This window comes from Dermacentor variabilis, chromosome 6, assembly GCF_050947875.1.
Source record: "Dermacentor variabilis isolate Ectoservices chromosome 6, ASM5094787v1, whole genome shotgun sequence".
Lineage (NCBI taxonomy): Eukaryota > Metazoa > Arthropoda > Arachnida > Ixodida > Ixodidae > Dermacentor > Dermacentor variabilis.
This window is the reverse complement of record NC_134573.1, coordinates 111,557,293-111,581,719: the sequence shown is the minus strand read 5'-3', so window position 1 is coordinate 111,581,719 and position 24,427 is coordinate 111,557,293. Positions and strand designations below refer to the sequence as shown.

The window sequence follows — 24,427 nt, the reverse complement described above, 5'->3', positions numbered from 1 at the left end:
GCTAAATGTAATTATCCTAATAGCCTGTTTCTGTACGATTTGCAATGAGTTTAAATGGGTTACGTAAGTGTTTCCCCAGCAAGTAACGCAGTAGTTAATGTGGGAATGAATCAACGAAAAGTATAATGATGGTAATATTTCATGGTCAAATATGTTTCGTGCTTTTAGAAGTACCCTAATCCGGTAGGTAATCTTCTGTTTTAGTTTGGTTAAGTTTTCAGTAAATTTAAAATGTTTGTCTACTTCTATGCCAAGATAATTGCATGAAAAACTTGCAGGGATAGGACTTTCGCTCAAAAAGATAGGAGGGATGGAGTGAAGTGTTCGCTGGTGGGAAGTGAATACAGCAAATGTTGTTTTCGACGGGTTTATCTGTAGCTGGTTAGTATGGCACCACTCCAGCAGGCTGTGTAAATCGCCATTAAGGTTAGATACTAGGGTTGTAATACATTTATTGAAATTAATAATAGTAGTATCATCTGCATAAAGTATACATTTCGAAGAGGACAGGCATTTAGGCAGATCATTGACGTATAATAAGAATAAAAGCGGACCCAATATGGAACCCTGGGGCACACCAATATTAGTGAACGTGGTTTTAGACATAATTGCCGGATAACATGTACATATATCTAATAATACATACATTTACGGTTGCTCGTGAGGTTTGTCGTGAGGAAAAAAGAAAGCGCTGGCACTAACTTGCGAAATGCGCTATTTATAACGTGTTTGAATCCCACCGATGGCAACGGTTGTTGTGGTCGCGCCGCTGACACGACCTGTTGGGAACTCGGCGCTGACACCCGTTGTTGCACCTGGGTCGCAAGCCCCAAGGGTAGCGTTGGCCTGGCGGCCTGGGGTACAACTGGAAGCATCCGAAGGTCCCGACAAAGCATGAGTCGACTGGTAACAACAAAACAACTTGTTTATTTTAACATCGCAAAGAGTTGGCGGTCAGGTTGACCGAAGTAGAGAGACGGGAGAGCACTTTACTCAACAGAAGAAATCGGAGCCCTCTTTTTCGTCCGGGGGCAGCTGTTTTTATACTCTCGCAGTTGAGGGCAAGAAGGAACCCCTCAATAGACGAGCACGTGATTGTACAATGGGATAAGGTGACGCATACTGTCGTAGCGCCGCCGGTCGGGCACAAAGAGGAGAAGGTAACTCCTACTGTCGTATCGCCTCCGGTCGGGCACAATGGCTGGGAGGAGAAGGTGACTTCTACTGTCGTATCGCCTCCGGTCGGGCACAATGGCTGGGAGGAGAAGGTGACTTCTACTGTCGTATCGCCTCCGGTCGGGCACAATGGCTGGGAGGAGAAGGTAACTCCTACTGTCGTATCGCCGCCGGTCGGGCACAATGGCACATAGACTCACACACGCACATGAAGACACGTGGCATCGGAACATGCCTGGACGCGCTTGGCGGGGAGCGTAGCGGCGACGCCGAACGGGCCAAAATGTCTGCCGCTTTGTTGCAGTCGCGCCGGCTAAACCGCGCGTCGTAGGCGAAACGTAACAAACGTTACCTGCACGCTAGAATTAAAACGAAAATAAAAGAAAAACAATGCAGTGACATTGTGAATCGAATCCACACCTTCTTAGAGGGAGGTTGAGACGGTACCACTACAACAAAAGTGTAACTCAAGATGGCCGCTGTCTCACGGACACTTCGACATGTTGCAAGGATATCGGTGTGTTGGGATATTTTTCTGCTGCCATTTTGGGGCTGACCATAACGTTTTTCCAACCGTCCAGCCATCCATTCTGGGTAACATACGCGCAAAACTTGTCTCTGTGACAAAGGCCGAACCCGCGGTTACCGCTCATAGCGCGTTTATTTTGAAAGTTGCGGGCGATCGTTGTATTGACCAAGCATATTGGTTGTTGAGATCGACGTGCAGCGCTCGCATCTTCTACAGCCTGTAGACGCTGCAGTTTACTCCCAGCACCCGCCTGCAGCGCAAGACGAGAGTAACACAGCGCTGGTACCATTAATCTTCCCGCCACCGAAGAGGACATTACTGCTTCTGTTTTCATGTGAGAGGCCCTCCCCGTTCCATCGGCTGCCGTTGTAAGAGTTGTAGCTAACGATTGGCATTCTCAGGCGCAAAAAGGCCATTGGTTCGAAGAAACGTCTGCCTTTATTGTATTCGTGTACATTTTTTCTAAAGAGCGCGCAAATGACTTAGCATAGGTATGCTATTAAAAATAAGCTTAATGTAGCGGCATGTTTCAAGTACTCCCGCTGACGTAACGAGATCCAATCGGACCGGTCGCCCGAGTTACATCACTCGCGCTACATAGTCTGGGAAGGGGCGGCTGACCCCGCTGGGGAGTGACGTCGCTGAGATCAGTAGCAATGCACATTTCATTTTAAAGCATTATGATAGTATACGCGCTTCACGCAGAGCACTTATATCTGCCTTAATGTTCAGGACGAACTACCATACTGCCCCAGTACGTTTATACACAGTCGTCAAAATCGTTTCGGGGCCCCTTAACGAGGATGCCTCAGCTCGGCGCCAACTTCTTAGCCACCTACTCCAATACATGTAAAGCGCAGAAATGTCTTACGAGACAACTTCTGGTCCGATGGGGATGGAATTCGTTGCATTCGAGAGACACATTTAAATTCTAATTACTGATGAAAGCTGAATCTCGATTTAGGGTCTGGATATATATATCTTGTAATATTGGGACAAAAATTGGAGAGTTAGAAAAACATAGAAGCACGAAGTTAACCAATGAGTAATTCTGCATCAAATGTCGATATCACAGTTCTGTAAACTGCATCCATTAGACCATCGAAAGCGGACAAATTTGATATATTAATTTAGATCTCTTATGCATGTTTTACACTGCTTACAAGAGTATCACAAAAGTCTTATTCACGAAATAGTAGTATGATTCAGACATATTTGTACAATACATCCATCTGGTCCGCTTTACATGTACTATTAGTTGCAGTTTACATAACCGTAGTACCTATTTTCATTGTTGAGTTACAGAGTCGTCAACTTAATAGTACTGTTTTCTGAACTTGGGGCGCAATTTCCAACAATTTTTATAAAAAGAAATCAGTGGTCTAAATGAAAATTTTGTTTCCAATAGTCATTAGATTTAAACTTTTTTCTTTTAATGCAAGAAACCTCTTCAAATTTGGTGCGATGGTTGTCGAGAAAAAAAATGTTTGTCCGCTCTTGTGCATTCAGATAGGAGCCACCGAGCAAGAGCTTCTTCTTAAGTTCTGGGTTAGGCTAGGGAAAACACCTCGTGAAACATGAAATATGTTTCAGTTAGTAAATGGGGACGAAGCATTATCGAGAAGCCGTGTCCTCCTGTGGTATCAAACGTTTAGAAAAAGCAGAGATTCTGTGCAAGGCAATCCCAGGGTGAGCCACCCTTAAACGACACATACCGCTGCCGATGTGGAACGTGTCATGCTGCTAAAACATGAAAATCTTCGTGTTACGAAGCACCTGGTATCACGAGATCTGAAATTCAACAGGGATGCGTGTCATCGGATAATACGTAACGATTTAGAGAAACAAAAACTGAATGCGAAAATCGCTCATTGACCCACAAACAGAGAGATACCATACGAACAATTCCTGCCGAACGTTTGGAAAGGGCGAGAAGTGATCCTACGTTAGCGTTAAGCATCATCGCAAGGCATGAAAGATTTTGCTACGAGTGTGACCATCAAACCAAGCGACAGAGCATCGAATAAGAAGGTCACGGTTCGCCTCCCTCTAATAAGACGAAGTGAGAACCATAACGCAATGAAAAGATGAAAAACATTATGTTGATCGGGTTATTTTTTATTCTAAAGGATTGGTTCCTACATGTCAATAATTAAGTGCAAGCTTTTGCACTAACCAGCGAAAACGTTTGCGCCAAGCAATTCGGCGGCCCCATCCTGATTTGCCGTCATTCTTGAGCCGTGGTCCTCGTTGCACGACCAAGCGAGACCCCCGTATTGCTAACCGCCGTGGTTGCTTAGTGGCTATGGTGTTCGGCTGCTGAGCACGAGGTCGCGGGATCGAATCCCGGCCATGGCGGCCGCATTTCGATGAGGGCGAAATGCGAAAACACCCTTGTACTTAATTTAGGTGCACGTTAAAGAACCCCAGGTGGTCCAAATTTTTGGAGTCCCCCACTATGGCGCGCCTAATAATCGGATTGTGCGTTTTGCACGTAAAACCCCATAATTTCATTTTTAATTAACCCCATGTTGCTATATTATTCCACGATAGGCTTGACTATGGACCCTGTTTTAACTCTACTACATCCATTTTAATCACCGGGCCTGCTGCCGCGTGATTTTGTTTCCACTGTCAAAATTGCCGCTGAAAGCGAAATGTAATAAAGAGGACGTAACAATCCTAATTGCTGAGGTTTTAATGTACTGAAGAGAATCCGGCCGGAAGCTTTCTCTGCTTGCTTCTATCACCTCCGGAAACGATGGCAGCAGTTGCTTCATTGCCGAGGGAGCTTTTTTTTTTTTTAGAAAATTCGTACTCTTGCAGGACAGAACTGAGGACTAGTTGTGTTCATTGGTACTGATATAGTGTAATCGCGCTTCGTCCATATGAATAATGCTTGTTGACGAAATCTAGAAGAGTTCAGATATATCAAGACTTACTTTTAGGTTCGCAACACAAGTTCTAAAGGTATCTGTGCTGAAAGAACACCTGGTGGTCCATTGTGACGATTGCGGCTACGTGATAGATGCTTAAAATGTCTGTAGGTTCTTGAGCGCGCCGGCTGCATAATTATGATGTCGCGTTCGTGTGTATATTGTAAACGTTTCCATTAAGCGCCCCCTTGGCACTCCTGTTATTTGGTTTATACCTCTTGCTGGCCTATGTTGATCCACCTTTTGTATCCTAAATCAAGTTATTGTAGTTAGGTTGAGAAACGATTTTCTAAGGACATATAATATAGCATTCAAGCTGCGGCACGGCTGTGTTACGGAGGAAAAAGAAAGCTGTGCCTTTCACAAAATAATGAAAACATACATCGATCTGCAGCTCTTTTTTTATGCCCGCTGCACGAAGTTTGAGGCTTCGTGGTCTTTACACTTCGGCAGGTGCACTTTTGCACTTGAACAGCATTTATTTGGAGGTTCGACCAGTCACGAAGTGTCTCACCGAAAACGCGAGAACCTCATCACGACTTAAATCGAGGGAAGGTGGTTGGTTAGGTGCAATTTTGCAAGCTCTCCCCAGCACCCATTCGTGATTCGGCGCTCGTTCTGCTTCAACATGGTAGGATGCCTTCAGAGCAAGAAGTTCGTACTCAATTCACTTCTTGTCCTAGTGCTTTCTGCGGCAAGCTCTCAAAAGGAAGTCAAGATAACGTTCGAGGCAGTGGACGTGGACGTTCACGCACGCTTTGGAGTGCTCGTCATCGCAGACGACAGCGGTGACGAAAATGAACTTTCACCGGAGTTGCCTTCAGAACCGACCCACGGCCGCTTCAAGAGAGCCGACGAAGACGATGGAGGTGGCATGGGAGAACACGGCGGTGCCCACGGACATCATGGCGCAGCGGGTCACACCGGACACGAAGAGTTCTCATTCGAAGAAAGACCCGTCGTAGTCACCTATGAAGGAGGTGCCGGCGAAACGGGAGTACCAGAAACGGGTGTCGGCTACGAAATGAACAGAGGCCCCGGAGGAGGTGGTGGTATAACGTCCATGGGCGGTGGCAGCAGGCGCTACCTGACACCGACTTCTGGCAGCGGTGGAAGTGTTCGTTTAGGACGCATTGTGTACGGCGGCGGTGGTGGCTTGCGTCCGGGCTACGGCATGGTAGGAACTCAATTGGGAACTGGTATGAGCGGCGGCCGCTTTGCTTACGGCCTTCAACCAGCACTGGCGACGAGTGGACTAGCGTTACAGGGAGGACCAGCGATGAGCATCTCCGGGACTCAGCTCGGACTGGGAGGCACAAGACTCGGCTTGGGCGGGAGTAGACTAGGTATCTTAGGCACTGGCGCTGGCAGCGGGATAGGCTATGGCTTCCAACCGGGAGTAGGCTACGGACTAATGCAACAGGGAATGCCTGCCTTGTCTACAATGGGCACTCGCTTTATGGGGGGGTCACCAGGAGTTCTCTACTCTGGCGCTGCTAGAGGAGGTTCGGGTATCTACGGAGGTGGCATAGGCTTAGCGCCTGCATACCAAGGTGGATACAGGTTAGGCGGTGGTCAGATGGGGACTATGGCCCTAAGAAATGGTTATGGAGGTAGCTTCGGTGGTGCTAGAATGGCCATGCCGAATGTCGGAGGCTACAGTATCCGCAATGGGATGGGTATGGGTGGGCTTGGAGGTGTCCGAAATGTCGGTGGTAGCTCACTTGGTCTTGGTAGTGGCTTGGGTGGTTCTTTAGGAAATCTGGGTAGCGGTGTCGGATATAGACGCATCGGTCTAGGTGAAACAGGAGGAAGCGGTGGTATGTCCATGGGTGGGCTAAGAAGCGGCTCTCTTGGCATGAATATGGGCGGTGGCAGAGGATCAGTTGGTGGTGGTGGATTGAGAGGGGGATCGATTGGTCTTGGAAACAATGGACAGAGCTATGGCGGCTCTCTTGGCATGAACGGCGCCTCTCTTGGTGGCAGAATGGGCGGAATAGGATCTGGTAGAAGCATGGGAGGTAGTCTGTCGGGAGGATCTCGCGGTGGATCTCTAGGGTTGAGTGGTGGTAGTGCGGGACGTGGGGGAGGTCTTGGTATAGGAGCCCGAGGCGGTTCTGGTAGTGCAATGGGTGCAAGCGGCGGGCTCGGATCTGGTGGCCTCGGCGTCGGAATGAGAGGTGGCGGAGCTAGAGGGTCTATGGACACCAGTGGTAGCCTTGGGGGAGGCTCGCTTGGAAGTGGCGCGGGACTCGGTTCGGGTGGAGGAGGACTGGGGATGAAAGGCGGCTCCCTACGTATGGGAGGAGGCGGTGGTTCTAGCGGCCTGGGAGTTGGAATAAAAGGAGGTTCTGGAAGATCACTCGGCAGCGGACTCGGCGGTGGTTCTCTGGGAGTAGGTGGTAGTGGGAATTCTGGTGGCTTGGGAATGGGCCTCACAGGTGGTTCTGGAGGGGGACTAGGTGGCAGACTCAGTAGTGGCGGCATGAAATTGGGTGGAGGCACAGGCGGGCTTGGACACAGCGGATCACTTGGTGCGGGACTCAAGGGCGGTGGTCTGGATGTGCAAGGCGGCAGTCTGGGCATGGGTGGCGGCACTGGCATGGGGCTCAAAGGCGGCTCTTCGCTCGCCGGGGGTCTGAAAGGAGGGGCCTTGGGTGGTGGGACAGGTGTTGGAGGCGGTGGACTCTCCAGTCTTGGAGGTGGTGCCTCAGGTGGCCTCAGTGGTTTGGCCAAGGAGGGAGGCGTAGGACTAGGATTGAAGGGTGGTTCAGGTCTTGGACTGAAAGATGGCGCATCGCTAGCCGGTGGTCTGAAAGGAGGGTCTTTAGGTGGCGGCTTAGGTGTTGGTCATGAAAGAGGTGCCTCTGACGGGCTAGGTGTGAAAGAAGGTGGAGGATTAGGCGGTGCCCTGGGTGCTGGGGGCGGTGGTACTGGATTAGGACTCAAAGGCGGCTCCTTGGGCGGTAGTGCAGGTGGCGGACACACTGGCCTAGGAGGAGCTGCATCCGGTGGCCTCGGTGTCAAAGAAGGCGGCGCGATGGGTGGAGGTCTTGGAGCTGGTGCCAGTGGAGGTGGAGTGGTCGGGGACAAGGGCGGTCATGGTCTAGGTGTAAGTGGTAGCGCTAGCGGAGTACAAGGAGAATTAGGTGTCGGTGGTAATGCCGGTCGCTAATGGGGGTAAGTGGGGTAGATTTAATTTAGTGATTTGAATAAACGAGCACCAGGTGCCTTTTCTGTCGTATTAATGCCCAGTTCCTTCCGTTATGCCGGCATGTATTGTGGGAACAAAGTGAAGGAACAAAGTGAAAAAGAAAACGTGAGAGCGGAGCAGCCAGTAAGCTAAACTGTAACAAAAGCTACAAAGTAAATTAAGGGCTGCAATACTCAGCAATAAGGCTGGTGTTTTTCTTGTGTCTCACTTTCAGCAGCTTTTTTCGCCTATATTGCTTGCTTCCACTTATAGTCATGTATCAACTCGCCCGGCAGGCACGCCCTATGAGAAGTAGGTATAGCTTTTGGAAATCCCGGTGAAGAGCCTTCGCCATTTGACAATTTTAACGTGTACTTACGGGTTGACATTATGCGTTTAAGATCTTTGTTTTTTGTAGGTTAGCGGACATATATTCTTTACTGAGGTTGTTACTAGAAAGCGATCCCAGTGACCCTAAAGAAATTATTTGCGGCGCAAATACTTAGCTGTCAGAGCCGATAGTACAGGCAATTGAACGATGCTTAGGTAAAACATTTTAAGTCTGTGGCTTTGACCAATATTATAAGCCGCCTAACTATTTCTACAGTTGAAGTATTTGAAGTATCCCGATTTTAGCCAATTACTTGCAACAAACGGTAGTCTACCCTGTAAATAATTTCAAGGAGCAACATTCCAGCCCCTTCAGTCAATATTTCAGCCTGTTCGATAAATTTAACAATTCATTTTGACATTTCGTATTGAGAAGAAATTGCAAAAAATTACAGCATTTCTAGAATACTTTACCAAGACCTTAACCATAGTTGGTTACAAGATTGGGCGCTGCGACATTGTAGCACCGTGAGCGGATGCGGTGGCAACGTGAGCCGATGCGAATGAGCCGGACACGTGATTCCATCCTCCAGCATAAAAGAAGTAGAAGGCAGGTTACGTTGTGTTCTGCACAGCCGGAAACTTCATTGCCAGTTCTACTGCAATGGTCGGGCAAAGGCGTATTGAGTGCGTCTGCTTGAAGGCGCATGCGTTGGCACTAAATTATTAGACCGTTAGCCGGACACAGATCTGCTAATCGTTACCTTATTACTATGATACGAAGGCGTAGCTGGGAGCAAGAAAGCTGATGGCGACCTCTTGTGACGCTCTAACGCCGGCAACTGCATTGTTTGTAATGATCGACTTTGATGGGCGAGTCGATGCCATACTTCCTGTGGGTGAACAGCGCAATGACGGCAATAGCAGGCCGGTTGTCCCTGCTGTGTCACGTTGCGCTGCTATTTACTCATGTATATATTTGCTTCACTTACTTTAAAGACTTAAAGTTCTGGTAGCGTATCTTCGTGAACATGTTCTACATTAAGGAGTTCTAACCAGTCCATAAACGTATTGCCCTTTGCGGAGTGGAGGATTATGGAAGGCGTAAATGTGAGCGGTCGGGCTGCTGACGCCACCTGACGGCGCGGAGTTTGACTAGAGAGGATAAAGAGGTATTATGGAAGCACGAGGTCTGTCCCAAAAGCTTGCACAGAACGTTTAAAAAAATCGTTTCACGCACTTCCAGATATGTGAGGGCGGTGACCTGCAAAAATACTCGACATTAGATACTTGTTCCACCTCTTCCGTTGCCGCAAGCACTCTTGAAAGCCCTCTCCTGTTAAACGCTTCAGTAGCCCGGTCATTTCCTTTTGAATTGTCCACACATCCCCGAAATACCACTTCCAGGATCACCATTTTGCATCTGGAGAACAAAAAGAAAAAAAGTCCAGGAGGCTTAAATCCGGCGCGTAGTGCGGGCGCTCCACCACAGTGGCGGTATCACGTGCCAAAAATTTACGTACTATCAATGCAGAATGCACCAGGGCGATATAATGCTGCAGAATCCTACGCCCCTCTCTCGCACGCACCCTACACGATTTTTTCTGACGCTTCGAGACTTCCACGTAAAAAGCTGCATTGACGGTTTGACCTTCAGGTACAAATTCGTGGCGCACAATTCCATGGCAGTCAAAAAACACGATAAACATGACTGATTTTCGCTTTGTTCTTTCGTGGTTATTCTGGCTCGACCCATCTTCCTTTTTCCACTCCTCGCTACGTGACTTCAGCTCGGTGCCGCAAACCGGCGGTTGGGACAGATCTTGTAACTAACCATATCGGTGGCTGCGGTATGGGTCTACTGCACTGCCTACGGAGTTGACAAATCATGCCTCCTTAAGAATTCCGGGACGTCTTGGAGTGCTTCAAATAGAATTGTCCACAGTTAGTAGGGGTAGAGAATTCGACTAAAATTATCATTTTTGCTGGCCATGGTGATCGACACGTATATTCATACAATGAACGCGTGAAATAATCGCTTACAAGCCTCTCATTTACCTTCAATTCAATAATTAACTTTCAAATTTCTTACTTCGAAGCAGACGTTGCCACTGAAGAATTGAAGTTCATGGTCAAAACTCCTGCAGTAGAGGTCCATAAATTACTTGTAGCTTCGAAATGTTCGTTCCGCAAATCTGCCTCAAGTTACATTGATATTCTAGATTGCTTTTTTCCCTAAATTAGGCGCGTCGACTGATGTCGTTGCCGCATGTATTGTGACATATAATTTGAAACAGACGCTAGTCTAGCGGTCCCTGCAGGCCTTGCCATGACTAGTTTCAATTACGCAATTTCTAAATATATGAAAAATCAAATGTAAGGATTATCAGTGCGTACAACACTTAAAAGTCAATAATTTATTTTTACACAGTGGAGAAGCATATTGAAAATTTTCGCGGAATCTATGATATGCTCTGCTGGTACGAACTTGGCCAGCAAAAATTGTAATTTTTCCTCTAATTCTACATTTTTTATTCATTGGAGACCGCCGCCATTGAAATAACTGACATATGTATACTGCTTACAGAAGAGCCACTGAATTGGCGTGAGTATTGTACCAGTGCCGCACGTTTGCCGTCATTAGACATTAACCACTCCGTAGTCATCAGAACATGTTTAAGGCTGACGTAATATGATGCAAACTTTCGTTATGTAAATGGCATCATGAGTGGGAAAAGAAAAAGACACGAAACGCGCTAGTGCTTTTCTTTTTCTTTATGATGATATCATGTTCAACGGTTTCTTTTAACTTTTGTACTCCTAGCTCGTGCAGCTATCTGGTGAGACTATATAGCGCTCGCAACTACCATTCGTTAATCAGAAAGCGTTCAATTGTGAAATTTATTAAAGGCAAGAATGAATGGAGGCCGATACAACTTGATAAAAAATTCAGTGGTGACTTAGCGGTGAATGCGAGAGAAATGCCTTAGCTTTACGCCGCACGGCTTTGAGCTCCCAGATACATGATTTAAAGCGCATTCACCACATTGCAACGCGTTATTAGGAACTCACTTGACACGCGTACTGCCTCTTTGAGGAGCGAAGTTCAACCGACAGTGGTACGGAGCAACGGAGCAGAGGTGGTCAGTTATATATATGAGAAGAATGAGAAGCACAACTTCACGGTTATCTTCGGTTTATTTGCCCAACGGTCTCAGTCAGCAGACCAACCTTGGTGTGAAAGAAGTCGAGGCGCACGTAGAAAAGCCAAAAGAAACATTTAATTTCGATTAAAGTTTGATAACGAAGACCGGACCCCGGGCTAAACGGCGAAATAAATGTCAGCTTTTGCTTTTCTACGTGCGCTTGCATTTCTTTCAGTTCGAGATGGATCCACCGATCACACACAAACACACACGCACGCACACACACAAATATATATATATATATATATATATATATATATATATATATATGCCGTATCATAAGTAGCCAACCAGCCATGACACCAAGGAGAGCATAGGGGAGATTATATGCAGTTCTTAATTGAATTAACGAAATGATCAATGAAGGAAAATAAATGTGTGAAAAAATAACTCGCCGCTAGGGAATACGAACTCATGGCTCATTCGATACGAACCCATTCACATTGCGCGTGCGATGCTCTTACCAATTGAGCTACCCCGGCGCCATTTCCTCATCCACTTTCCGGGGTATATATGTTTATTTACTACAACTAACCCTGGAAGTGTTAGCCAGCGCCACCACTCAAGGCCTTGGCGGCAAATGTGGAACATGCTTTCTGCCATAGGCGTCACGTGTACGTGGACATTTGAAGTATACATACCGGTTGTCCCACCTATCATGGTCCGAAATTTAAGATATGGATACGCCACGTAGCTGGATAGAACCAAAGCAGTGTTGTCTGCCGTCGCTTGGAGATACTCCGGCTATTTTTTGCATTCCGCCTAATTACATAATTAGTCTTCATTCGTTAATCAATTCCTCAAACGCTATAGTTAGATGAAAGTTTCAATGGGAATATTGTAGAACAACATGAAAAACTCCCGACACAATTTTCATTAGCGCAATACGTACTACATAGAAGTGTTTTTCCGAGCGTGAAAGAAGCCCACGGATACACGCCGCGAACTGCCTCGAGCGGCTAGTCGCGCGGCAATGTTTCAAAGATTCAAAGATTCAAAGATTCAAAGGATTCAAAGATTCAAAATATGAAAATATGTTGAGGGCGTATATATACATATACACACACACACACACACACACACACACACACACACACACACACACACACACACACACACACACACACACACACACATATATATATATATATATATATATATATATATATATATATATATATATATATATATATATATATAGTTTTTTTCATGACACTTTTCTCCGGGACGCTACTTCCAATGAGCGTTGAGTGGCTGCTCTGGGTGCTACATGTACAGGTCAGCATAGTATTCTTCCGCTGCTTTTACTACATCATCGAAACCACTGCTGACACTACCCTGCTTATCTTTGACTGCATACAACTTGCTCTGTCCTATGCCAAGTTTTCTTCTCACTGATTTCATGCCGCGGCCATTTCACAGCGTAACCTGTCATGGGTTGAGACTAACAGCTGTTGTGGTCGCGCCGGTGGCACGAGTTGTTGGGAACTCGGCGCTGACGCCCGTGGTTGCACCTGGGTCGCAAGCCCCAAGGGTAGCGTTGGCCTGGCGGCCTGGGGTACAACTGGAAGCATCCGAAGGTCCCGGCAAAGCATGAGTCGACTGGTAACAACAAAACAACTTGTTTATTCAAACATCGCAAAGAGTTGGCGGTCAGGTTGACCGAAGTAGAGAGACGGGAGTGCACTTTGCTCAACAGAAGAAAACGGAGCCCTCCTTTTTGGCGTCCGGGGGCAGCTGTTTTTATACTCTCGCAGTTGAGGGCAAGAAGGAACCCCTCAATAGACGAGCACGTGACTGTACAATGGGATAAGGTGACGCATACTGTCGTGTCGCCGCCGGTCGGGCACAATGGGGAGGAGAAGGTGACTCCTACTGTCGTGTCGCCGCCGGTCGGGCACAATGGGGAGGAGAAGGTGACTCCTACTGTCGTATCGCCGCCGGTCGGGCACAATGGGGAGGAGAAGGTGACTCCTACTGTCGTGTCGCAGCCGGTCGGGCACAATGGGGAGGAGCAGGTGGCTCACACTGTCGTGTCGCCGCCGGTCGGGCACAAATATGCACATACACTCACACACGCACATGAAGACACGTGGCATCGGAACATGCCTGGACGCGCTTGGCGGGGAGGCGTAGCGGCGACGCCGAACGGGCCAAAATGTCTGCCGCTTTGTTGCAGTCGCGCCGGCTAAACCGCGCGTCGTAGGCGAAACGTAACAGACCGCCCCGCCGGGGGAAGGAGATCCCGATGGACAGGGGACTGCATCCGCTGTCCGGAGGGATGTCGCTCGATGATGCTCATAACCGAAGTCGGGCGTCCCTCGACGTTTCTTGAGCGCAGCGCACAGAGAAGGCCTCGTTCTCTCGTTCAGGTTCGCACAGGACACTGCAAAGTGACTTCGGGAGAGTTCACATTTTTGTTCTCGTTCCCGGCAAGCGTTAGAACTACGCTGAAACTCAACCGCTCAGTCAGCAAGCACGGCACAACCCTCACTAAGCCCTGCCAGGCTCTTTCCCATTCTATACCACTGCCTAGTTCCTTACAGTAGTCTAGCAGCACTTAGAACGCGTCCACAAATTGGAAAATTGCACTAGAAAGCATGTCATCACTTTGAAACACTAAACAAAAGCAATATGTTAAAAATCCTGCCTCAGGAAGAAAAACATCAGTAACAAACAATTTTGAGGCTGATTCCTACGTTAGGGGCTTCGACTTAAGCCATCGGCGTTACCGTTGAGACTCCCCTTTTTGTAACGCACCTCAAAGGAATATTGTTGCAAAGCGAGGCTCCAGCGCAGGAGGCGGCCATTTTTGGGAGAGATGGTCTGCAGCCATTGGAGAGGGCAGTGATCCGTCTCAATGATAAACCTCGAGCCGGCTAGATAGCATGACAATTTCTGAACGGCCCACACGAGACATGCACACTCTTTCTCGGTGGCGCTATACGCCTGCTCACGACTGGTCAGCTTACGACTAGCATACAGGACGGGGTGTTCTACTTCTCCATTTTCCCGTTGGCACAGTACAACACCCATGCCTCGCTCACTAGCATCGCACTGAACAACGAACCCTTTTGTATAGTCTGGCGATCGTAGCACCGGCTGGCTTGTTAGGGCACTTTTTAGGGCGCTAAAAGCTCTTTCCTTTGTCTCGTCCCAGACGACTGTTTGGGGCTCTGTTTTTCTTAGAGCATCCGTCAGGGGAGCCGCGATATCAGAGTACCTGGGAATGTACCTCTGATAGTAGCCGGCGACACCTAAGAACGACCGAATATCGGTCTTCGTGCGCGGTTGCGGGAAGTCTCGCACAGCGGCCACCTTTATTTCAGAGGGGCGGCGACGACCCTGACCAATCACGTGACCGAGGTAGACAACCTCGGCCTGTGCTAACTGGCACTTAGGAGCCTTTACTGTCAAGCCCGCTTCGCGCAGGCGGGTTAGCACTGCCCGCAAGTGTGCCATATGCTCAGACCAGGATGCAGAGAATATCGCTACGTCGTCTAGATACGGTAAAGCGAATTCTTGCTGTCCCCGCAACACTTTATCCATGAGGCTTGAAAAACAGTATGGCGCGTTCTTCAAACCAAAACTCAACACTTTAGGACGGAATGTTCCCATTGGTGAAATGAACGCCGCATACCTACTAGCCTCTTCTGCAAGTGGAACCTGCCAATAACCCCTGACAAGATCTAGGGTGGAAATAAACTGAGCGCTACTAACTTTCTCAAGGCGCTCCTCGATGTTAGGGATCGGATAAATTTGATCCTTAGTGATGGAATTAAGCCTGCGGTAGTCGACGCAAGGACGAGGTTCCTTGCCCGGTACCTCAACTAAAATCAAAGGGGAGGTATAATCACTCTCACCTGCCTCAATAACACCGAGCTGTTGCATTTTCTTTACCTCAGCCTCCATAATATCGCTCTGGCGGGGTGACACCCGGTACGCCTTGGATCGTACTGGCTCTGGGGAGGTAAGTTCTATGTCATGAGTAAGGACAGAAGTCCTACCAGGCCTCTCAGAGAACAGACCTTGAAACTCTTGTAAAAGCTGGTGTAGTTCGGTTTGCTGCTCAGGCGACAGCGATGCTTTACTGATTAAGTCACTAATGACTTGATCGGTGTCTTCCCTGTTCGTCACTGAGCCTTGTCCCGGAAGCTCGATCGGAAGCTCTTCGGGAACGTTTACCATCATGCACACTACTGCTTCCCTTTGTCTATAAGGTTTGAGCAGATTACAGTGGTAAACTTGCTGTGCTTTCCGCTTTCCTGGCAGACTCACCACGTAGTTAACGTCCGACAGTTTCTGAACAATTCGTGCTGGGCCCTCCCACTGCACGTCTAGTTTGTTGTTTAGCGATGTGCGCAATATCATGACCTCATCGCCCACCTCAAAACGACGGGCCCTGGCGGTCCGATCATAATAAACCTTGGCCCTCTGCTGGGCCTTTGCCATTGCTTCACCTGACAACTCCTGTGCCCTTCTTAAGCGTTCGAGGAGCTTAAGCACGTACTCCACCACGACTGGGTCGTCGCCCCTGCCTTCCCACGATTCTCGAAGCATGCGAAGCGGAGACCGAAGCGAGCGACCGTACACCAGCTCAGCTGGCGAAAACCCCGTAGCTGCATGCGGCGCGGTCCTTAATGCAAACATCACCCCAGGCAGACACAGCTCCCAGTCAGTTCGATGTTCAAAACACAATGCTCTCAACACGCGCTTCATGACGGAGTGGAGCTTCTCAACGGAATTCGACTGTGGGTGGTACACTGAGCTGTGTAGCAGCTTTACCCCACACCTTTCGAGAAAAGTTGTCGTCAAAGCGCTAGTAAACACTGTGCCCTGATCTGATTGGATTTCCGCAGGAAAACCAACTCGCGCAAATATGGACAGTAGTGCATTGACTATCTCAACTGAGCTGAGTTCTTTAAGCGGCACTGCTTCAGGGAACTTTGTCGCTGGGCAGATCACAGTCAAAATGTGTCTGTACCCCGTGGCTGTTACCGGCAGAGGTCCCACTGTATCAATAACGAGCCGTCTAAAAGGCTCCGTAATGATAGGTACCAATCTCAACGGCGCCCTCGATTTGTCCCCTGGTTTGCCCACCCGCTGACAGGTGTCACATGACCTTACGAAATGGTCTGCGTCCCGAAAACACCCTGGCCAATAGTACTCTTGCAAGAGACGGTCCTTAGTTTTCTTAACTCCTAGGTGTCCGGACCACGAACCCCCGTGCGACAAGCGCAACAGATCCTGACGATAGCATTGAGGCACGATCAGCTGATCGAACTCCACTCCTCTGCGGTCTAGATACTTCCGGTACAGGACTCCACCTCTTTCCACAAAACGCGCATTTTTCCGGGCGATACCTTCCTTGACATTGCAGCGCACGTTTTCTAGGCTGCCATCCTTCTTTTGCTCGGCTATCAAAGCCGACCGGCTGACTTTTAGCAACCTATCAAGTCCGTCTGACGTAGGCGCGATGAGCAAATCTGCAGACAGCTCTTCTAACTTTCCCTTATCGGGCATTTCCTCTCCAGTATCTGGCGCCTTCAACGCTACAGGCTCAATTTTATTCAGTTCGGGCGTGCTCTGAATATCAGCTTGCTGCACCTCTGACCCTTTTTCATTGTTCGATAACGTCGGCCCCGCAACTTCCCCCTTTGCAGCGAGCTCCCGAACCTTCGATCTGGCTAAGGCCTGAACGCTAGCCTCACCAAACAAAAGCCCCTTCTCGCGCAGGAGGTGATCGGACCTGTTTGAAAATAGGTACGGGTACTGGGGGGGCAGCATAGATGACACTGCCGCCTCCGTCTCAAGCGCTCCGAAAGGTCCTTCAATAAGCACTTTTGCTACTGGCAGACACACGCTATGAGCTTCCACGGCTTGCTTGATCCATGCGCACTCGCCCGTGAACATATGGGGTTCTACGTAAGAGGGGTGAACTACATCCATCGTAGCTGCGGAATCGCGAAGCACTCGGCACTCTTTCCCGTTCACGAGGAGGTCTCGCATGTAAGGCTCGAGAAGCTTCATGTTCTCGTCAGTGCTGCATAATGAAAAAAACACAACTTTTGGTGTTGTTTCCGGACACTGCGCCGAAAAGTGACCCGGCTTCTGGCACGTATAACAAACGCGCGCTTGCCTCATCTCGAACCGCTTTCTGCGTTCGGCTTCGGCTGCCGCCGTCTCCTTAGGTTCGGTCGCACTGCTTTCACTCGCATCCGCACTACGTGTGTTCCCCTTTGCTCTCATGGGTGTGAACTTCGGCCTCTCAAACTTCGAGCCAAATTCACCCTTTTGACCGTCCTTAGCTCCGCGAGCCCGACGCGTCACAAACTCCTCGGCTAGCTCAGCGGCTTTAGCCACCGTACAAACGTCTGGCCTATCCAAGACCCAGTACCGCACGTTCTCCGGTAACCGACTATAAAACTGTTCTAGCCCGAAACACTGCAGAACTTTCTCGTGGTCACCAAACGCTTTCTCTTCTTTGAGCCACTCCTGCATGTTTGACATAAGCCTGTACGCAAACTCTGTGTATGACTCACTTCTGCCTTTCTCATTTTCCCGAAACTTCCGACGGAACGCCTCCGCTGACAGCCTGTACTTTTTTAGCAGACTCGATTTCACTTTGTCGAAATCCTCTGCCTCCTCTCTATCCAAGCGAGCGACTACGTCGGCCGCCTCGCCGGGTAACAAAGTGAGCAAGCGCTGTGGCCACGTTTCCCGAGAGAACCCCTGCTTCTCGCACGTTCGCTCAAAGTTAACCAGGAACAAACCAATGTCCTCTCCAAGCTTAAACGGCCGCATCAGGTCAGTCATTTTGAGCAATACTCGTTCTCCTGCACCGTGTGCCTGACTTCCATTACGAGCGCGTTCCATCTCTACCTCGAGACGCTTCATTTCCAAAGCGTGTTGACGCTCTTCTTTTTCTTTCTCTTCTTTACGTTCACGCTCTTCTTTCTCTTTCTGTTCTTTAAGTTCGCGCTCCTGTCTCTCTTTTTGCTCTTTAAGTTCGCGCTCCTGTCTTTTTGACCTCTCCTCAATAGTCTCAAGGCATTCCGACAGCTCGTCATCCTCAGCCTCTAACTCAAGAATAGCCTTTAGCAGTTCAGGTTTTCTGAGTTTGTCTGAGACATCCAGACCCAACTCTCTTGCAAGCTCCAACAACTTCGGTTTGCGCAACGACTTCAAATCCATGGCTGCTCTGAATGCTACTTTCTCTACTGCCTATTATTGTCTTGCCGCAATCTAACCCGGCAGCAACGACAACCACAATTACCAGCTCTGTTTCTGACACTAACAAAAGCCTGGCAAAGCTCAGAAGAAGAAAGTCCCGCACTCACCAAACCTCGCAGCCAAGAGTTCAGCGCAGTCGTTCCGCTGCAGGCAACCAGTCATCACACAGGGCTCGTTGCACTGCTCCCGGATGGTCGTTGAGCTGCTCAGCATACAGTCAACTGCATATCTTCGCTGCTGGCCTCCGTTGTCGCGATCTCACCGCTGGCAGACAGTTGTTGTGGTCGGACTGCTGGCGCGAGTTGTTGGGAACTCGGCGCTGACGCCCGTGGTTGCACCTGGGTCGCAAGCCCCAAGGGTAGCGTTGGCCTGGCGGCCTGGGGTACAACTGGAAGCATCCGAAGGTCCCGGCAAAGCATGAGTCGACTGGTAACAACAAAACAACTTGTTTATTCTAACATCGCAAAGAGTTGGCGGTCAGGTTGACCGAAGTAGAGAGACGGGAGTGCACTTTGCTCAACAGAAGAAAACGGAGCCCTCCTTTTTGGCGTCCGGGGGCAGCTGTTTTTATACTCTCGCAGCTGAGGGCAAGAAGGAACCCCTCTATAGACGAGCACGTGACTGTACAATGGGATAAGGTGACGCATACTGTCGTGTCGCCGCCGGTCGGGCACAATGGGGAGGAGAAGGTGACTCCTACTGTCGTGTCGCCGCCGGTCGGGCACAATGGGGAGGAGAAGGTGACTCCTACTGTCGTATCGCCGCCGGTCGGGCACAATGGGGAGAAGAAGGTGACTCCTACTGTCGTGTCGCAGCCGGTCGGGCACAATGGGGAGGAGCAGGTGGCTCACACTGTCGTGTCGCCGCCGGTCGGGCACAAATATGCACATACACTCACACACGCACATGAAGACACGTGGCATCGGAACATGCCTGGACGCGCTTGGCGGGGAGGCGTAGCGGCGACGCCGAACGGGCCAAAATGTCTGCCGCTTTGTTGCAGTCGCGCCGGCTAAACCGCGCGTCGTAGGCGAAACGTAACACAGCCGTTTCGGTTGGCGATGGTGGGCGCCACCACCGGTGTCGCCGGCACTGAGAGATCTATCGCCGGCAATGAGAAAAAAAAATCCGCGTTCCCACCACGACCTAAACTGGGCCCGATGCGCGGGAACCAGCTGCACTACCAATTAGCCACGCCAGCGCTTGCTAGCTTGTAGTGGAAACACGCCCTGTACAGTCGCCCTAGCGCACGAGGAGATACGCCATGGGAGATGCGCGACGCGTAGCGTCGATGCTGGCGCAGTTTGCATTGCATTTGCCTAATATTACACCAGGTGGCATACTATGCCGCAGTTGCATAGATAGCGGTACACGAGAGGTAAAAAAAGTCTTGAGGAAGAAAAAGAAGATTAAGGAGGTGTATAAGAAAATCAAAGAATAGAAAGCTAGCCATGTTTTGGGGCAAGAACAACAACAGACGTGTATGGCTCACATGATTAAATGAAGCAGGCTAGGTAACTGCATGTCAGCGCCCCGTTTCAAAGGGAATGACAATAAATCAATATTATTATTAGCGCCGCACAGTGCCCCTTGGCACGCGATTTGAGGTGCGCACCACGTAGCGTCGATACGTGAAGACTTTGCATTGCAGTTGCATATTATTACACCAGGTGGCACACCATGTAGCGGCTTATACGTATCATTGCAAGGTAGATAGAGAATCGTTGAGTAAGAAAAATAATATTAACGCGTTAAGCGTTAATGGCACCGCGTCGCAGAAAATCCGGCGTCGGCGTCCCTTTTAGAACAAGTTTATTTCAAGACAAGAAGATACAAACACTGAGTCACAATGACGGCACAATTCCACCAGGACGACAACATATACAAAGTACGAAGTAATGTATACATGTCCCGTTTTGAAAGAAGCGTCCGAGTCCACCCTCACTAACATATAACCACATAGACCCACGGAAACCCACAGTTACACATAAACTAATTGTAACATTACACAAAATTATGTTCTATATATACAGTGTACACAATGGTTATGTACAATGATGACGTGACTTTACGTAGTTTTGCAGCGACGCTTTTGAGATGCGTATAAAGATGATCATGCATACGAGAGCACACAGAAATCACGGGCACCTATATACATGTATACTCAGTGAATACTTTTGATGGCCTGACTACAAGAACCAGGCTGGTAGAAAATTAAGCCATAAGCGTCCTTGTCAAACGTCGACCGTCATTTCGGCAAAAATCATTCCGCACCATGCAAGCCCAACCACGCATACCCAACCAGGCAGACTATCCGTGTAGTGCAAGGAAGTTATTGAACTAATTTAATTTCTCAAAGTAAAATACGTTACAAAAATCGTAAAGTACGACTTAAATATAGCCCACAGACATGGTAGCATCGGATTGTGATTTGAATATACGAAAAAACATAATTCTGTTATGCGGAAACTGAAACACAAACCCCTTTTCCAGTGTTTCTGCCATTCATAGACCAGCCACGGAGTCCGAGGTAAGCACTCAATTTAAGGAGGTGCAAGGGGGATAGAGAAGAAGCGAAGAAGCACTCAATCCTCCGATAGCAAGCAAAACATGCAGTCGCTTAGAGTCCCGTAAGGCAGAGGCTACAAGCCCTCAACAAGGTGAAGCGAACGGTGCTTACATTCTGTCTAATCACGCACACAGCATACAGAACAGCATGTCGAAACCTGACATCATCGATGGCTTATACCCCCGTAAGCAAGCAAGCAACGCAATATCTCGCAGCCCGGTAAGGTTCATGGCTACTCACGTTGAGTAAATTAGCTGCGATGACACTATCCCTGTGGTCACTGTCGGTGATTTCAACGTGGATGTGTCGGGACAGAAAAGGTAGTGGTTTACGAGTTTTGTGTTGCAGACATATCGCTTGCCATGCCACACCGATCCCACCCGACCGCCAACCCAGTGGCGTACGTCCATCGATTTGATAGTTCATAGAATGTGTTTGCTGTTGCAAGTATGCCGATCAGTGTATATCATAGCAACCACGAAGTCATTGTGACCGTCGTTACAAAGTGACAATGAGCGATTCAATAAAGTATTTGCCATAAGTTTTCTCAGCACTATGCTTACAGCTCCCCTGGTCATCCCCCTTTGCAGGGCGGAGTGGCTCTGCATGAGTGGCCTTCATGAGTGGCCCTCAATCTTTCCAATGTTATATATAATTTCGAATATCCCTTACGTCCTTCTTGTTTATCGCCGTTAACAGTTCAGCGAATGGCATCTCATCTCTTAGACGCTTTCGCGCTTTGTCGTTTCTTTCTGAGGCCATTTGTTACTGGGGAGAACTTGCGTACTAGTTGCCTTGGTGCCTTCAATTGCTGCTTCTGAAGTCAACATCGTTACAGTTTCATTCATTATTTCTATTTTGTCTTCATGTTCTTGTTCTGAAGCTGCGTATCTGTCTGCAAGCACCAGCCCGGATTCGTCTGCTTTTACCCTTACTGCGTCTAGGTGGGCCTGTATCTTGATTGATTTGACTATTTCTCTCTTGAGATTGTCTGCGGTGTTGACATTTAGTTGATGTTAAGAGAAAAAAATGCATCTGGACAGGCCATGCAATGCGTGGGGCAGATAACAGGTGGACCATTAGAGTTACACATTGGGTGCAAAGGGAATCGAAGCCCAGTCGACGATGACCGAAAAGTGGGAGGGGCTGACAAAATAAGGAAGTTTGCAGGCGCAAGTTGGAATCGGCTAGTCAAAGACAGGGGTAATTGGAGCTCCATAATCGTATATTATATATTGTCTCAAGTTAAGGACCACGCAAACAGCGATGGAACGAAGATTGCTAGTCATAATGTTAAGAGACAGGTAGAGAGTGGTGTGTATCAAAAGGCAGACGTGGATAGCCGATATTCTGATTGACACTGAGAGAAAAAAATGGAGCTGGGCAGGCCGTGTAACGCGTAAGTGAGATAACCGGTGGACCATAAGGGTTAGAGAATAGGCGCCAAGAGAAAGAAAATGCAGTGGTGGACGGCAGAAGATAAGCGGGGTGATGAAATTAGGAAATTCGCGGGCGCTAAGTGGAATCGGTTGGCGAAGGACGGGGGTAATTGGAGATGGCAAGGAGAGGCTTTCGTCCTGCAGGGGACATAAGATAGGCTGATGATGATTGTTATTATAGTGATGATGATGATGATGATGATGATGATGATGATGTATTACATTACTATCTCTTATCTCTTTTCGTTCACTGAACTTTGCCGGCTCGACGTCTGGCTCGCAATCCCGTACTTTACCACAGGCAGCGAAGCATATTTTTGCAAACTCTTGAAATTGTAAACATTGCACAAACGCCACGCCTTATCCGGGTGGCAGTGTTAGCCTCGATTATCTGCGCGATATTCTTCGAGTGCAGAATGAGATATAGAAAGGGGTTTCGTTGCTCTACCCGTGCAAGACGTACGGCTGAAACTCGGGCGCTAGAGAAAGCTACCAAACTTGTCAGCTGCGCATACTAGAAAGCTATACGCTAACATGTTCTTGACTTTTACTTTAGAGAAAGCCACTTCTTTTAATCATCGTAGTAATTAAGCAGGGTATTATTTCTTGGCTTTTCTTAGCTTTTCAGGGTTCGCTTTTCTTCCGTCAACCTAGAAATGTTGACCTCCGTCGGTTGCCGCTCGTGACGGCATAGCAGAGCGGACGTCTCGTTGCGCTTGTTGAGACACGGGAGGGAAAAAAAATATATGCGCAGCCGAGAAACACGCGACCGAAAGTGGTATGCTATACAGGAAGGAGCTGTAGGTACAAAGGTTTCCTCACACAATTCCGCATAAACATTAAGTACAGAAGCATTGCCCTGGGCTGTGGAGCCACCATATTTTGATTGTTGTGCTTTTTCAGGGTCTTCCACCTATGAGCAGGATGGGTCCATTTTCTTGTACTGTTGGGAAACTTACCCGAGTAATGTTACAAGGGACTGATCAGTACCTGATGCGAATTGAGAAAGCCGATTAGCGGAGACGCTGTAGCAAACCTCACCCATGGCGCTCTTTGGCCACTTCTGACCCTTGCGCCAATAAACGCCAATCACCGAGTCATCATCAAAATCTCACACGTTCACTTCAGTTGTTGGACTCACATACAGGATGCGCACAAAGCACTGGACAATGAAGCTGGATGTCCTCGCTGAGAGGGACACCTTAATGGATTACACAAAACAGAGACAGATGTGATACCACTGCATTTGTAATTTAAGTGTGGTTCTAAATGCAATTAGATATATACCTCGTAACAAGACAACCCCGTGTAAATAAGCATGCTCAAAAGGTATTGGTCGGACCAACGAAGAAATTAAGTACAGCCGCAAACCCTTTAGTTCATTCGATGTGTCGGCTATGAATTTCAGATCGCTTAATGCAGTGTTTCTGAAAGCATTTAGTGCAATTTGCTGTAATTCTCTTGGATTGCTGTTTTGATGAAAACATACTCTTCATAATCATCCTGATCATTCTCGTCATAATTATCATCAACATAATCATCGCTTTTGGGCGTTCTGTCCTTTCAGAGCAATGTTGTAGCACACCTACTAAGGGCAATGGGTAGGTTTCCAGTTGATATAAACGCGACAACATGTGTGAACAAAAGAGCATTTTTTTTTCTGATCTAGCCTCCCAGCCTTCCGCTTTCTTGAATGTCATGCACTTCAATTTTGAACGTCGCTTTCCCAGCTCTCTGCTTGCAGAAAAGACAAGAGTCATTTCTGGAACTTGACAGCTTTCAGTCGTAAAAATCACCAAGTCTTAACCAGTGTTTT

General features: G+C 48.4%; 1 protein-coding gene across 1 annotated transcript; it reads left to right on the top strand.

Moving 5' to 3' along the window:
- Positions 1-5,239: 5,239 nt before the first annotated feature.
- On the top strand, positions 5,240-7,966 carry LOC142584323 (uncharacterized). Its single transcript, XM_075694474.1, has one exon. The coding sequence runs from the start codon at positions 5,270-5,272 to the stop codon at positions 7,814-7,816; it is 2,547 nt and encodes an 848-aa protein (XP_075550589.1). The 5' UTR covers positions 5,240-5,269; the 3' UTR covers positions 7,817-7,966.
- Positions 7,967-24,427: the final 16,461 nt, after the last annotated feature.

Excerpts from the sequence above, each read along its gene's own strand:
- LOC142584323 (XM_075694474.1), top strand. The coding sequence starts at position 5,270 with ATGGTAGGATGCCTTCAGAGCAAGAAGTTCGTACTCAATTCACTTCTT.